This window comes from Mastigoproctus giganteus, unplaced genomic scaffold (assembly GCF_048544385.1).
Source record: "Mastigoproctus giganteus isolate SK-2022 unplaced genomic scaffold, ASM4854438v1 scaffold_16, whole genome shotgun sequence".
Lineage (NCBI taxonomy): Eukaryota > Metazoa > Arthropoda > Arachnida > Uropygi > Thelyphonidae > Mastigoproctus > Mastigoproctus giganteus.
The window spans coordinates 370,734-387,554 of NW_028328293.1; the positions used below are offsets into that span (position 1 = coordinate 370,734).

Genomic DNA, 16,821 nt, shown 5'->3' on the forward strand with positions numbered 1-16,821 from the left:
GTACAAATTGGAGCAGTGTGGCATTAAGAGGAATACAGCAGTAATCAATGGACACTGCTCTTCGTGGACTAGTGGAGTCCCCCAAGGTCCAGTGTTGGGTCCATTCTTGTTTTCTGTATTCATTAATGATATTGATGAAGGCATATCAGGCTTAATGTCTAAGTTTGCAGACGATACAAAGGTTAGTATGGTTGTTAATGACAGTATGCTACTGCAACAGGATCTAGAAAAGTTGAGCAGATGTGCAGACAGCTGGCAACTGAAGTTTAACATTAACAATTGTAAAGTACTGCATATGGGTAGCAGCAACTGCAGAGTAATGTATCAACTGTGTGGTACTATACTTAGGGCGGTAGAGAAGGAAAAGCACCTAGGGGTCATTGTGCAGTCAGATATGAAGTTTTCTGGGCAGTGCAGATAATCTGCAAGAGTAGCTCATGGTGTCTTGTCAATGATATAGAGGAATTTTTGTAGCAGGGATAAGCAGGTGATTATCCTCTTGAATAAGGCAATGGTCAGGCCACACCTTGAGCACTGCATACAGGTCTGGAGACCTCATTTTAGGAAGGATGTAGAGCTGCTGGAAAAAGTATAGAGAAGGGCAACAAGATTAGTGAATGGAAACAAAGTATAGCTCTTATGAAGGAAGGCTTTAAGTTTTGCAAATTACAGTATCTGGAGACTAGGCACCTGCGAGGTGATCTGATTGAAGTGTATAAGGTTTGAATGGTTTGAGCATGCTCAATGCTGATGGGATTCTTCCTGTTGTCCAGATTAATCTGCCTGAGGGGACATAAATTCAAATTGAGGAAAGACAGTTGTTGAATAGATGTGCCGAAATTTGCCTTTAGCCAACAGGTGGTTGATTGGTGGAACAAATTTTCATCTGTCGTAGAAATTGACAGCTTAAATAAATTCAAAGCAGAATAATACATTTGGAGTGAATGGATGGGTGAAATGGGAAATGTCTTTTTTTTGGCTGATGCTGTATAAACTGGAGGTTAGAGGCTATTACCATGTTGGCCAAGATTTTTGCAGCTCCGGCGAATGCTAAGTTTTTATATATATTTAGTCCTTTTATTGACTTAATTGTTACACTAAATTATTTTTTATAAGTAGCTTTATAGTTTTAGTCAAGCTCCTTTGTTTATTTGAATTTAGATAGCGATTTGAATAGCATAATGTAAAACTAAATAGCAAAATACATAGCACAGTATTAGAAATCTGTTAGATTAGTATAGCACTATCAATTAATCAGTAAAATTTATCAATCTCATTAAATTTCATTGTTAATTAAATTATACTTAAACGGAATCATAACCCAGACTAGAGCAGCAAAGCAGCGAGTACGAAGTAGCAGTAGTACTGTGGCTCATGGGAGAACCGAAAGGGGCGATTTTCCAATGCATCACAGTCTAAAAAAATATTCGAAATGAGAAATGTTTGAAGACCTGTCTAGAACAGGACATGATCTATCCATGGAGGATGTCTTTGGGCAGAGACTGAAGAAATTAGTTGCCAACTCAACATTCTGATGGGCATCTATGAGAGTTTGAGGTGTAGAGTACATGCATTCGAAGAAATTAATGAGGGCCCATCAAGCTCTCAGCTACCTAACTTGGAAGAGTTCACTCTTGTGCATCAGGCAATGCAGTGGCAATCTCGAAGGCAGAATGTGCCAGTCTCACAGAAACTAGTTATTGTTGGTGACTATTGTCAGTGTGATGGGGAATATATATTATGCAAAAAGGTTAGGTGGAACAGGAACAGGGTATGCCTGCTAGGGGCGAAAGTTGATGACATTGTAGGCAGATATCTTTTAAGGTTACAAAAGGTGATATTGTTGTACACATTGGTACTAATGACCTTAAGAGCAACAGATCTGCAGAATTATTTAACAAGTACAGGTCAATGCTGAAAAAAAAGTCGCAAGTTAGCGTTAAATTTGAAGAAAGAGTCTGCAATTCTTCCCAGACATGATAGAAGGGAGCATGTGATGAGAGCCTTGTCAATCAATTCGGCCCTGAAGAGACTGTACAAGGCTCACAGGGTAAAAACTTTTTTTTCAGCAAGATCTGTGCTTACTAACAGAAGAGACTGCTTCTACAGGGATGTGATACACTTAAATATAAAGGGTGCAAGAATATTTGGTGATGCTACAAGGCAGTGTTAGGTTGGTCGGAAAACTGCTAGCTAGGTGGGATTCGCAGACTATAAGATTAACAGTAGCCGCAGGCATAGAGGCAAAATTGATTCTTGCACCGTTTCTGTTGTAATGAGTAGCAGCCTAGAGAGCAAGTTGATGGGGATTTCAAGAGTAGCTGGGAGTCATCATAGAAACAGTAAATACATGGGCTGCGTTAGGTGAGTAAGAACAGTTGCATGTATACATTCATGTACACCAATGCTATAAGTATGGTAAATAAATTTGATGAATTTATTCATCAAATTTATTTACCATACTTATAGCATTGGTGTACATGAATACTGATCAAGGCACCAAAGGCAGATATTATTAGGAAATCAGAGACATGTTGTCACACAGATATAAGCAGTGCAGAATTGGAATTTGGAGAGTACAATGTGTACAGAAAGGATAGAGAGGATAGGAAGGGTTATGCTGTTAGTTAAGAAATACAAAATCTAAGGAAGTGCGTCCAGTTGACATGGGTGGACAGCACAATGTCGAGTCTATTTGGTGTGACAAAAACAATGGGAAAGGGAAAATGAGAGTAGGAGTATGTTATAAGGCCTAATGACTCTGATGAGTACAACGAACGGTTGTGCAGAGAAATAGTGGGCCAGTAAATCAATGTCTTATAATGGGGGATTTTAACTTTTCCAAATATTGATAAAATCAGATATTGATTTTAATTGGAACTTGTAGGTTGGTCACTCGCATGCTAGCAAGACTTTTGTGGATTTATTGAAGGATTGTTTTTTTGTATTAAGAATTTGCAGATAAAGGAACCACTAGGTGACAGTGATCACAGTGTACTAATGTGGGATTTATTTAAAGATGTAACTATCATCAAGGGTAAAGGGAAGAGTTTTTGCTTTCGTAAAGGTGACTACAGTGGTTTCAGGGCAGTCTTCAGTAGAGAAAAAGTAGGGGGCCATCAAAAACTACCTTTAAACAACTCTGAACAAAGGGAAACCACTTTAACCCTACAGCTTAGCCTGAGCACATCACCAGACTCAAGGCAAATAATTAGTTTAATTTACATTTGGAGAATGAAGTGGAAATACCCCCCCCCCCATAAACATTCATATCTTGAGAGAACAACTCATATGCTGTCAACACCCTACCAATAACAGCAACTTCTGGAGAAGATAAGGTACACCAGTAGTTCCTTCTTAAGTATCCGAGCCCTTTCATCATATCCTCCTTAATATTTAAAAAGAAAATGCTTTCTTGCTCAGTAGAGTGTACAGTCACACCAGATGTATGACCAAATACCATAAACCATTTTATTTTAGGCCAATTGTCAAAGCCTCAGCACTACTCAAACTCATGGAGAAAGTACTACTCCCAATCTTAACAACCCAAATGCTACCGCAAAAAACTCTCCTCAAGTACATTATGCACTAAAGCAGTAATCAACTGTAACAAACCTCCTTTCTCTAACAAACTGAAAGCTAAATGTGTTCCAAGAAAATTCCGAGCACACAGTTATTTATCTAAACGTTCAATCTGCCTCTGACACAGTCAATATCTCTAGCCTCTTCCACCTCTGTGAGAAATATTATCTAATCAAAGGGAACATACTTCTTTTCTTAAGATCTCTTCTGTCCAATAGAATCCCTCACCATAAAGCTGGTAAGTCCATGTTCATTCACAAAATAACACTGAAGTCCCACATAGAGCATACTTTTTGGTTTGCTCTTTTCAGCCATCCTTATCCCATTCATTGCTAACAGATCAGACATACTGTGCTATGCAGATGATATAAAAATTTTAACAGAAATCCAACCAACAACAAATCACTGAAGCCATCTATTTAAAACTCCTGCCTTTTGCTCAATATTTGTTAAAAACTTTGTTATGCAAATAAATCCTTCAAAATCTGCTACGATGATGATCTTCTCGCTGAAGCCAAACCAACCACACCTTCCTTCCAGTGATGATAAATAGTTCTTTAATCCTGAGATTCTACCACCACACAGATCTAAGCATGATATTTGAACTAAAGCACTAGTTCCACAGACACTTTGAGACTCATCCCATTAAAATGTGTACATTGAGATGGATGGCAAAGCAACATCTACTTCATGTTCGAGACTCTGCAACTTTCATGAAATATGTTATAGGATGATTCATCCCTCTGTCCTGTATAGCTCAGAGATGTGGGCTTCAGCTTCTGCATCCACATTCAGTCCAACAAATATTGGATAAATAGGTGGCTTGCATGCAAACATCCACACTACCACCATTACAGCAGCCCTGAATTATACAACTATGAAATCAAAAGTTGAAGAAAGAAGACCGATTACAAGCTACATCAGCTCTCATGATTTCTGGAACATTTGCTACTGGAGGATTTTACTTCAAACCTGAGAGCCTTTCCCTTTCTCCACAGCAACTATAAAATAGGCTCCACCAGCTGACCAATTCATTTCCACCAGCATGCTCCAGATTGCAGAACCTAGATGCGAATGAATTCATCAATTTACATTTAACAAAAAGCATAGGAAAAAAATGTCATTGCAAGTTTAACATTGTAGGACACAGGATTTACACCACCATGATATCACCGGAAGTCCAGTCGGACTGTTTTCATTATCTGCTGTTAACGGTTTCTAAATTTCTATAATTTCACTTACTTTATATTATGTAGTAGGTCTAATTACCGTAATAATTCATCTATTAATTGAATATCTCTAATTTATGTAATATTTTAACAAATTACACCAGAAGCCTAGAGACTCAGGATTTCGATTGAATCCTTTAGATTTAATTCAGCTTTTGATGCAAAACTCCTTGTAGTTGCCATATTATTGCAAAAAAAAAAAGATTTTTAAAATATATAAATAGCATAACTTTGCTTCTTTACAAAAATGAGTGAATTACTAAGCAGTGTTGGATGAAAATTTAAAAACAAACTACATACCTTCTTCGAGATTAATGAACTCTTGGTTTTCATCTTCCTCTCCTGTAAATCTGTTTTTTGATCGTTCAATAACATGCGCACGTTCATCAAGGTGATGTCCAATAGCCATTTTCTGCAAACCAGACTGAGAATCTTGCACTACTTTCCTAGTTTCTTTAAGCTGTAAAGAAAAGTACCTGTTTAAATTTCATCACCAAAAATGAAGTGCAGTTTTGAATTAGTGCCAAAACAACTAAGTCATCACAGCATCATATCTGTAAATTACAATGCTGTGATGTCTAAAATGTATGCAACTTACAGACATGATGTGGTGGTGGCTGTTGTCTTGGCACTAAATCAGAAGAATGTTGAAAACTGAGGTTCTTTATCACAGGTTTGAATAAAGAATTATTTTTTTAACTTCAGCAGTTTTCATTTGAGCTCCTCCCCTCAAGATTGCATTAACTCTTTTTTGGCTCTGATGTGAAAATGGGTGGGAGTTCATTTTTCTGTAAAGTAAGGTAGTTTTTTTGACATATTCCTGTTTTAAATTTGTGAAAATAATTCAATTATTTTAATATACCCAACAGTCCTAACAACCAAATAAACTGCCTATGTTTCAGATTTCTAGGTTGAAATCCACCTTCGGCCTGGATTTTTGGTTTACAGTATGTGCAACTCTACCAGAGAACACTCAACTGCGCTGAAGGAGATACCAAGTTATGCCACTGGAGAGAGCCTGTTGTACCACCCAAACCTACAACTACTTCTGGCTACGAGGCAGGGTCAACAAGAGCAGTAGATGCTGGTATCACAGGAGGCAGTTATTACTGATGGCTATTGTCAGGGAAATGGAAAATCTATTACATAAAAAGGATAGGTAAAATAGAACCAGGATATCTGTTTGCCCGGGGGGGGGGGGCTGAAGACATAGTCATAGGTTTGTATGGTATAACAGGGTTTCTCTGGTGGCATAGCTTGGCATATTTTGCAGCAGGTCTTCCATGGTAGTCAGACTTGCACTAAAACAAAAATCCAGGCCTGAAGATTGATTTCAACATAGAAATCTGTAACATAGTCAATTATTTGGTGTTGGGACTGTATGGGTCTATTGTAATAATTGTCCTCTCATTCCAATAAACTAATTAAATGCTTCATGTGATAAACTGTCTTTACTAAAGCTACTAAATATTACCGAGGTAACAATGCTATAGTTTAAATTCAATTTTTTAACAAAAATAACAAAAGAGCAGTAATCATACACTGGTTTAGAAAACAACAGCTAAAGGAAGTTCTAATCATGTACACAAAGACATGATTCACGGTACTTGTAGTGTGTGTGTGTGTGTGTGTGTGTGTTAGATACAATGAGAGTGAGGAAACCAAGCAGAAATTTTCAGCACTTTGATGGATGAAACATTGCTTGAAGGAAAAAATTACTGCCTCAAGTAAATTAAATCAGGAGACTCATCAAGTGCACACAATCCAGTTAATATTAAAAAATACTCACATGCACCTGGATGAATGGTAGGATCACAAGGACAGTAGTTGCTGGTTAGACTATTAGCAGTAGGCTCTATTACATAAAAAGGGTAGGTGAAATAAGAACAGAGTATGTCTTTCTGCCACAGTCCAAATTAAGCAACATTATAGTAAAAACCAGTATTCAAGTAGCCCAAAATATATCCAGTTCAATTTAACTGGGTTTGAAGTATCTTTACAGGTTCAGTATTGTTGGTATTAATTAATCAACAAAATTTTCAGCCAGATACTCTTATTATTCTCAATCACAGGTTTGAATAAAGAATTATTTAACTTCAGCAGTTCCTTTTTCATTTGAGCATCGCCCTCTGATTGTGTTAATTCTTTTCTGGCTCTAATGTGAAAATGGGTGGTAATGAACACATTTCTGTGAGCTCTGCTAAGGAGAGGGTGGGGGGGTTAACAATGCAAAATGTGTGCAGAATTTTCTTAATCCTCACTTAAAATATTAATAGTGTTTTTAGTTTCACTGAGTAAACGCTCATGGAGTAGGCAATTAATGTGCTATTTTAGCCACTATGAGAAAGATAAGTACTGAGGAATGAACTGAGGATAAGACATGGAGGAATTCAATAAATTTTCTACATGTGATAACAAGACTGCTAAGTATTGTTTTTGCTGCCATTATTAGTTATACCATTTGATATATATATATGTTATATTAATATATTGAATTAAGTATGGATAAATGGATATGAAAGTTACACAAAGTGACACACGGGTGAGGAAGTAGAAAAAGAAGTGTAGTAGATTTGTGAAAGGTGAAAGAATGTTAATATCCTAAAGATTATGATGAATTAAAAAAAATTATGGGCTGAATTACCAGACCAATACAAAGTGGCGGAACTGTAAAGTAAAATTAATACATCAAAATACTAATAAAATGCAAATAAAAATAAAAATGGTATAGGCGTCATCAGATATGGGGGGGGGGAACGTTTTTAGTAGATAGTCTAATATAGGTAATGCAAAAATGCTTGATCTGATGTCAGCCGAAATAAATATTGATACATGATCAGGTATTTGTGCTTGTTGACAGGGCAGATTGCTTCTACAGGTATGGGGTACACTTAACAATAGAAAGGGTGAAGGAATATTTGCTGATGCTATCGAGTGTTAGATGGGTTGGAAAACTGCTAGTGTGTAGTGGAGGGGGATACACAGACTGAAAGGTTAACAGTGGCCGCAGGCAGAGGCAAAAGTGATTCTTACATTGCTTCTATTAGAATGAGCAGCAGCCTGGAAAGCAATGTAATGGAGATTTCCAGGACTGCTGGGAGTCATAGTGGAACAAGTAAATACATGGGCTATGTTAGGGTGGGTGGCTAGGAGTAGGAACAGGTGCATGTATACTTGCATTTACAGCAATGCTAGGAGTATAGTTAATAAATTTGATAAGTTTGAAGTGCTAGTCAAGACATCAAAGGCAGATATTGTTGAGATATCAGAGACGTGGTGTTACACAGATTAGGCAGTGCAGAGTTGGAATTTGGGGAGTACAATGTGTACAGGAAGGACAGACAGGAAAGTAAGGGAGGAGGGGTTATGCTGTTATTAAGAAACAAAATCTAAGGAAGTGCATCCAAATGTTGGTGGACAATGTAGTGTTGAGTCTGTTTGGTGTAAAATAAGCACTGGGAAAGCAAAAATGAGAATAGGTGTATGTTATAGGCCTAATGAATCTGATGAGTATAATGAGCAAATGTGCAGAGAAATAGAGTTGGCCAGTAAATCAGAATGTCTTATAATGGGGGGATTTTAACTTTCCAGATATTTGCTGGAACTTGTGGTTTGGTCACTCGCACACTAGCAAGACTGTTGTGGATTTATTAGATGACTGTTTTCTACAGCAACATGTTCAAGAGGCAAACAGAGGGAGTAATACTCTTGATCTGATTATCAGCAGTGATTATTCATGCATTAAGAATTTGCAGATAAAGGAACACCGGGTGACAGTGATCACAATGTACGGATGTGGGAATTACTTAAAGATGTAACTACCATCAATGCTAAGGGAAGGGCTTTTGCTTTTTGTAAAGGTGACTACAGAGGTCTCAGACAGTTTTTAGACAGTGGGATCAACCGATGATGTTACCAACGTTGAATTCTAAACAGGAAGCCTTCAAGGACTTAATTTTGGAGACTACTAGGCTTTTCATCCCAACTAAGAAATACGGTTCAAGGTTTAGGCCTAAATGGATGTCAGATGAATTAATGAGGCTCATGGCAGAGAAGAAGAACGTATGGGATGCATATAAACATACAGTGACACAAAAGCCTATGGCAGGTATAAACTAGTCTGTAATCAAAGTTACAAAGGAGGTTAGGCAGGCGAAGGCAGATTACGAGAAATCTTGGGCAAAGGATTCAAATATAAACAGCAAAGAGTTCTTTATTTATGTCAACTCTAGAAGGAAAGAGATGAATCATATTGAACCACTTAATATCGATGGGTTATTGATGCTCAGGTAGCTGATAAAGGCACATTATAGCCTTAGTTGCTAATGTGCCAATAAAACCCAACAACCAACAAACCAGCTGATAAACTGAATGAGTATTTTGCATCTACATTCACACATGAGGAGTCATTCAATGAGGGGAGTGCAAAAGTTTATCAAATGCTAACAGGGAGCTAAGTGATTTTGTAATAACTGAGAGCAAAGTGGAGGAGAAATTGTTGAAGTTAAACATAAGGAGGTACCTCTGGTGGATGGGACTATCCAGTTATATTAAAGGAGGCAGCAGTGGAAGTAAGCAAACCCTTAGCCATAATTACCAGAGCTTCCTTGGACTCAGGAGAGGTCCCCATGGACTGGAGGTGTGCAAATGTATCACCAATTCACAAAGGGGTTTCAAAAGGTGACAAGTAACTACAGACCTGTTAGTTTAACTTGTGTTCCAGGGAAAATAATGAAATCACTGGTTAAAGAAGCACTGCAGGATCATCTAGACAAGACTGCAGTAATAGTGAAGACACAGCATGGATTTGTTAAAGGAAAATCTTGTCTGACCAATTTGATTGGATACTATGAATATTGCTATTTTTCAGCTACCATAACTATTTCTCTATGATTTCTTGTCAAAGACTCAAATTTGGACGCAATGATTTTTTGTGTCATTGTGAAATATTTACCAATGGTAAATACTTCAGTTTTAACTTTTGTTTCTCTTTTGTTAGGAAAAAATTGGACACATTTTGTGAAATTTTTACCAACAGTATAAAAGGGTGCCTAGGGTTTTTATTTTTTATTATTATTTTTTTTAACACTGCCAACATGGGCTACAAAAAAAATTGCTGTACAGGAAAAAAACTAGCTCTAACTGTAGGAATTTGTACAAATAAATCCAGCAAATGCTACCAGGGGTTGGTTAGAGCACTGGAAATGAAGGGTATGGGCAATGGCCTAGGGTCTCTCTCATCTGTAGAGACCTCACAGCTGAAATTAAGTCCAACTTAATTTACTTAATTGATTTACCCTATATCTTTGAAGAATTTGAAGCTCAAAGAGTGCCCAGCCCAAAACTCCTGCAATGTTATTTTTAAACTATAGTTTTAAAAAGAACACTTTACATAAACCTTCAAAATCCTACAACAAATGCACACTTTTGATCTGTCACTTATAAAGAGGCTAATTTAGTTTTTTTTTTTAAATATTTAACAAAATTTGATTTTATATATCATTTTAAGATGATTTAACTGCTTCCTAAATTGGCAGACTGAATTACACTGTTATCAAGTTTGTTTATTTTTTCATTAATTTATTTTTCTGTATTAATTCAAATTAACTTATTATTTACCTTTTTGTTAAATCTCTGGCTACAGGCTTATTTCAAGGCTGAGCTGTGAGTATTTTAGCAAATGGGCTCACAGTTTTTCCAACTTTCTATCCAGTAAATTTGATTGGTTATGGAAGTGACGTGATCTGCGGATTCCAGCAGAGGCACTTCCCACGCTCACACACTACTACTGGTAGTAGTGTGATTAGAGCGCGTGACGCATTTTTCGTGACCAGTATGATATCTCAAGTCAGGGGCGGATTCAGGGGGTGGACAGATGGGGCTTGTTACCCCCTTAACCATGCTTTTAGTGAATGTGTAAAACGTTCCTAGGTCCATCTAAAAAAAGCTTAAAAACCTGGTTGTCATGCCTCCCCTTACAATAATAACTGGATACAATAGTGTCTGGAGTTCTAACTTTTTAGAATTCTTGAATAGTATGACATCACAATCATACTTCTTGCAGTTACTACTGCAGTAAGTATGACTGCAACAATACAAGTATTTATCACACGGCTGCAACAATACAAGCATTTGTCATGACTGTGACAATACAAATATTTGTCAATTTTTTTCGTCTCGCATTTTCATTACATTCCATTGTTAGGTGCCCTTAACAGCTGCGTATGTCGCTTCAACTACAAAGATCGGTACCTCAATTGACGCTGTTTTCCAGAGATATATACATACGATGCTATTGCAAGTATACATCTCTTACTTCAGTTATTATAAATCCATCGTATCTCGTCTTCCAGAAATTATGTAAATTTGTAAATGATCAATAAAATATTTAGAACAAAAAAGCTCTTATTTCGTAACCAATATATACAAATCAAAAAATCTAAAAGAAACGCGAAGGATGTTTCATCTTGGTAAAAAAGTTGTGCGCATGGTACATGCGCAACTTTTTTATTCGTTTTTTTTTTTTTTTTTTTTTTTAACAATTAGGGAAATATTCTCCAAATAGGCCTCTGGGGTTGGGTAAATTCATAATATAATTTAAAGTATTTTTCGCTAACCGTATGTTGAAATGACAAATTAAAATGAAAGCCAAAATTTTGATAACTTTATAATTAAGCTTACAATAAATTACTATTTACAGTATAAAACAATTAAAATACCAGGTTAAAAGTGATAAAATATCTGTAAACCAAATAAAATATCATAAAATACAATAAAATATACCAGGTTAAAAGCGATAAAATATCTGAAGCTTTTGGAGGCTCTGCCTTCTTTTCAACAATACGCTTTTTACATTACAGTGCCACTTTAAATACCCGCAGTTTCACGACACATGTCATGTGATTCGATGGCACGTGCACTATTCTCGTGCATGTCGGAACCAGAAGTGGCTCGGGAGCGCGTCAGGTGGAATCGTTCATCCCCTCTAAGGATCACTGCCTCAAAGAGGGGATGGATACACATACCCGTCTCTATTAATATTGTTCTCAATGGAACTAATCCGCAAGCTCTCGAGCCACTTGCGATCTCAAAACTTATGTGCCCGGTCAACAATAACTGCTTCATCCGGGGAGATATGGTGCTGCTTTTCCCTAAAGTGTTCAGCCACGGCGGATTTTCCGTAGTCTGCATTCCTTATCGCCTTTGTGTGCTCCCCCAGACGAACCTTGAGATGCCACTTTGTTTCCCCAACATAACATTCCACACAATCTGGGCACTTAATGCTATAGACGACCCCCACTTGTATTTTCGTTTGAAATAGGGTCTTTCACCTGTGACACGACTGTGTGCAGCTTCCGACCTGGAAGCTGCACACAGCGCATCTGGTAGTTTCGTAATACCAGAGCTATACGCTCGGTTAAACCCGGATAATAGGGAATGTATGCGGTGGCTATTGGCGTAAAAGACTCGCCTCTCCTCTGTTCTCCTCTAATATATTTCTCTATGATCCTCTGGGGGTAGCCACATTTCAGGAGATCCGCTGTGACGCACTCATGCTCTTTCTTTCTATCCTCGGAGGTACTACAATGTGACTTTGCCCTGTCTGTTAGTGCTCCAATCACACTATTCTTGTGATGGTTTGCCTGAGCTGAATTATAATGTGAATATTGGCCTTTACACATGGGTTTTCTATAAACTTTGGTTTTTAGACACGGGCCTTCTCTGTAGACCAACACATCCAAGAACAGCAAAGCCCCTCCTTCTTCTACATCCGAGATGAATTGTATGAAGGGGAGAAGCCATTAAGAAAATTTAACCTCATCTTCCCACCCCTTTCGAATAATTGAGAACGTATCATCAATGTATCTCTTCCATGGATGCATAGGGAGAACCATGTCACTAAATAATCTAACCTCGAGCTCCTCCATAGCTAGATTAGCTATAATCGCACTAATGGGGGAGCCCATAGCTGCACCGTGAACCTGCTTATACATAGTGTCGCAAAACACCATGATAGAATTCAGAGACAATTCTATGCCCTTACAAATATCATCCAAACTTAGTTGTGTCGTACTGCTTAAGGTGGTATCTCTCTACAGGGCCATGTGTGTACATCGCACACCATGGTTAATTGGAATACATGTAAACAGAGATGTCATAATTTCATTTTCTTCTATACGTTGCTCTCTTATAAAATGTACAAAATCCTTGCTGTCCTTGACACAAAACTCGGAAAGTCCTACTAACGGTGACAACAATTTAGCCAAGAAACCGGATAGTGCATATGCGGGACTGCCTATAAACGAAACTATGGGCCTGAGTGGAACACCCACTTTGTGTATTTTGGGCAGGCCATAGAATCTTGGTATTTGGCTTCCTGTTACATGGAACAACCAATACTGTTCCTTAGAAATCTTATTAGTCTTTAACTTGCCCTGTACCATCCTATTAACCTGACTTTCTAGGTTCAGCAATGAATTTTTGTGAATAATCTTATAAGTTGCTCGATCATTCAACAAGTCTAATGTTTTGTCTAAATCATCATCATCATCAGCCATTTTCAATCAACTGCAGGATGAAGGCCTCTCCAGCAACTTTCCAGTTACTTCTGTTTTGAGCACTGGCCATCCATTTACTACCCAAAAACTCATGAATTTCATCTATCCATCTCCGCCTTTGTCTTCCAGGTTTTCTTCTAGCTCCTCTTGGATACCATTCTGTTATTTTCTTAGTCTATCTGTCATGTCTATGAGCTATGTGTCCTGCCCAAGACCATGTGTTTCTCTTCTTATCTAACAGTCTGATTCCCAATATAATTCGTTCCATTCTTCGCTGTGTAGTTCTCAGCTTCTCTTCCATTCTTTTGGTGAATGCCCAAGTTTCAATTCCATAAGTCATGGTGGGGAGTATACACTGGTTCATTATTTTACGTTTCAGACAAACTGGGATATTGCTCTTCAGTATGTGACTGTATTTCCTGAATGCTATCCATCGAAAATTTATTCTTCTCTTGACTTCTAGCCATTTATCATTATTACAGCTAATAACTTGTCCCAGATAAGTATATGACTCCACCTTTTCAATTACTGCTCCTTCAATCATTATTTCCCTTTCTGTGGCATACTTGTTCATCATTGCTTTTGTTTTAGCCATATTCATCTTTAGTCCAAAATCCTTACTAACCGTTCATAACTGATTAAGATTTTCCTCTAATTCTTTGGGATCGTGGCTTATGACCACAATGTCATCTGCAAATCGTAAATGGTTTAGGTACTCTCCCTTCACACTGACTCCTTTCTGCAACCAGTCTAATCTTCTGAAAGCTTCCTCAAGGTCAGCAGTACACAGCTTTAGAGATATTGTCTCCTTCTCGAACTCCTTTCTCTTTGTCTAGTCTAATAAAGGAGGTAGCACTCTCATATATTTTCTTCAAAATCATAATATATGGGGTATCTATGCCTTGTCTTTCCAGTACCCTAAACATTGCCTTATGCTGTATGGAGTCAAATGCCTTTTCATAATCCACAAATGCCAGGCATAATGGTGTTTTATATTCATTTGCTTTCTCCATTAGCTGTGATATTACGTGAAGGTGATCCATAGTTGAGAATCCTGTTCTAAAGCCAGCTTGCTCTTTTCGTTGACTCTCACCAAGTATTCTTTCTAATCTGTTAGTAATGACCCTTGTGAACAACTTGTAGATGTGTGATAACAAGCTAATTGGTCTATAATTTCCAATTTCTGATTTATCTCCTTTCTTATGCAGCAAAACTATGATTGAATTATTCCACTGCTTAGGCGCCACACCTTTTCTAATGCACTTTGTGAAGAGCCTTGCCAGTTTTTGTTTTATGTCTCTTCCTCCCAATTTTAACAACTCTACATAACTTCTTCCCCCGGAGCTTTCCGATTCTTCATCTTCTTCAATGCATGTTCTACCTCATCAGGAAGAATATCGGGTATGTCGTAGGTGTTGCTAATTTGAGATTCATCTTCCCCACTGCTGGCATCATTCCCTCGCTCCTTGTGTTATTCTCTATAGTAGTCTTCTGCTTTTTGAATTATGCCTTCTCTGCTGTTTATAAGTACACCATCGCTATTCTTCAGTTTCAGTATCATTTGTCTTTCTGTATTACTGCTCATGTGTGTTGATTTAAATCCTTTGTTTTCCCTTAATGCTTGTTCTACTTTTCTTGTGTTAAATCTTCTTATGTCCTCTCTGAGTCTCTTTCGAATGGCTTTGCCTAACTCAGTATACTCAATTTTCTCCCTGTCAGTGTTTTTCTTCCTCGTCATTTCTCGTCTTCGGTTCATCACGACAAGTGTTTCTTGAGTAATTTTTTCTTCTTTGGATTTCTTTTTCCCTATAGGTTTCTTGGGCTTTATGACTTTCAGAAAGTTGTAATATTCCTGATCGATATCTTGGTCCTGAGCAGTCTGCAGAAGCTCAAACTTGTTAAGTTCCAGTACATACTGTTTTTTCTCCTGTTCTGTTATCTCAAAGACCTTTGTATTATTTACTCGAGTCAGTTTTTTCCTTTCCTACATTTATATCAAGTGTACATCTTACCATTCTGTGATCACTTCCAACATTTACATTATTCAGGACGAAGTCGATTTTATTAGTTGTTAATCCATTTGGACTCTTCCATGTCCACTTTCTGTTCACTCTTTTCTTGAAAAAAAAGTGTTCAATACTGACAGTCCTTGAGATTCTGCAAATTCCACAAGTCTTTCACCTCTCATTTTTTTCACCAATTCCAAAATTTCCTATAGTTCCCTTTCTGCGCTGTTTTGTCTTTCCAACCTTAACATTGAAGTTCCCCATAATAATAATAGTGTAGTGGGTTTTCTGCTCATCTAGAAGACTCAATTTCGGTGTACATTTCTTCAACCTCTTCATCATCATGGCTCGATGTTGGTGCATAAATCATTATAATCTTTAGCTTGTACCGCTTTGAAATCTTGAGTATTAGTCTTGACACCCTTGGTGATGTACTTTTGAATTCCAAAATGTTGTTTTTAAAATCTTTATGGACCAGAAACCCAACTCCACCGTCACTCCTTCCATTGGTGTACAGCAGATTTCCACTTGATAAACTTATAAGTAATTCATTTCTTCTTCTTGTTTCAGCCAAACCGATGATATTCCAATTCACATTTTCTAATTCCTTTTCCAGCTCTAATATCCTGTCTTCACCTTTGTCTAAATATACCTCCGTATCCAGAACCATCGTTACCCTGCCTTTATCCGCTGGTAGGTCCACGATACTATCATCTTGCTTCAGACTCTTAAGTGCTAATTTTGGTCTAATATTAAGATTAGAGGGAGCTTTCTTAGCTTGATTTAGAATGGCTACAGTTTTTACCCGAATTTCATTAGCCACGACCTAAGATAACTTATTTACCGCTTCCTCAATACCCATTGCGATCTGTGCAATGGGCAGCTTGGGCGGAATCGTAGTAAACTTGGTCCCTAGATTTAAGACCTCTTCCTGTCCTTCAGTCAATTGCTTGCTGATTAAATTAACTATAAAATTGTTAGCAGTATTATTTTCAACATTATATCTGGTCGTGGTTTGTTCCCTAAGTCTATCAAACTTACCCGGATTGTGTTTGTGTCTGTAGATGTCAGAGATCTGTTTGCGACAATATGTATAAGCAGGTTCACGGTGCAGATATGGGCTCCCCCATTAGTGTGATTATAGCTAATCTAGCTATGGAGGAGCTCGAAGTTAGATTGTTTAGTGACATGGTTCTCCCTAGGCATCCGTGGAAGAGATACGTTCTCAATTATTCGAAAAGGGAGGGAAAATTAGGTTAAATTTTCTTAATGGCTTCTCCCCGTTCATACAATTCACCTCGGAGGTAGAAGGAGGGGGCTTTGCTGTTCTTGGATGTGTTGGTCTACAGAGAAGGCCCGTATATAAAGACCAAAGTTTATAGAAAACCCATGTGTAAAGGCCAATATTCACATTATAATTCAGCTAAGGCCAACCATCACAAGAAT

At 37.7% G+C, this 16,821-nt stretch overlaps 1 protein-coding gene across 2 annotated transcripts in view; it reads right to left on the reverse strand.

Moving 5' to 3' along the window:
• LOC150074886 (myeloid leukemia factor 1-like) overlaps nt 1-16,821 on the reverse strand; it is a 149,590-nt gene that overhangs the window by 41,702 nt on the left and 91,067 nt on the right. For both annotated transcript variants that reach the window (XM_090389425.1, XM_090389424.1), the window contains exon 4: nt 5,112-5,271. In XM_090389425.1, coding sequence (XP_090245551.1) covers nt 5,112-5,271 — 160 coding nt within the window. The remainder of the gene's footprint in view (nt 1-5,111; nt 5,272-16,821) is intronic.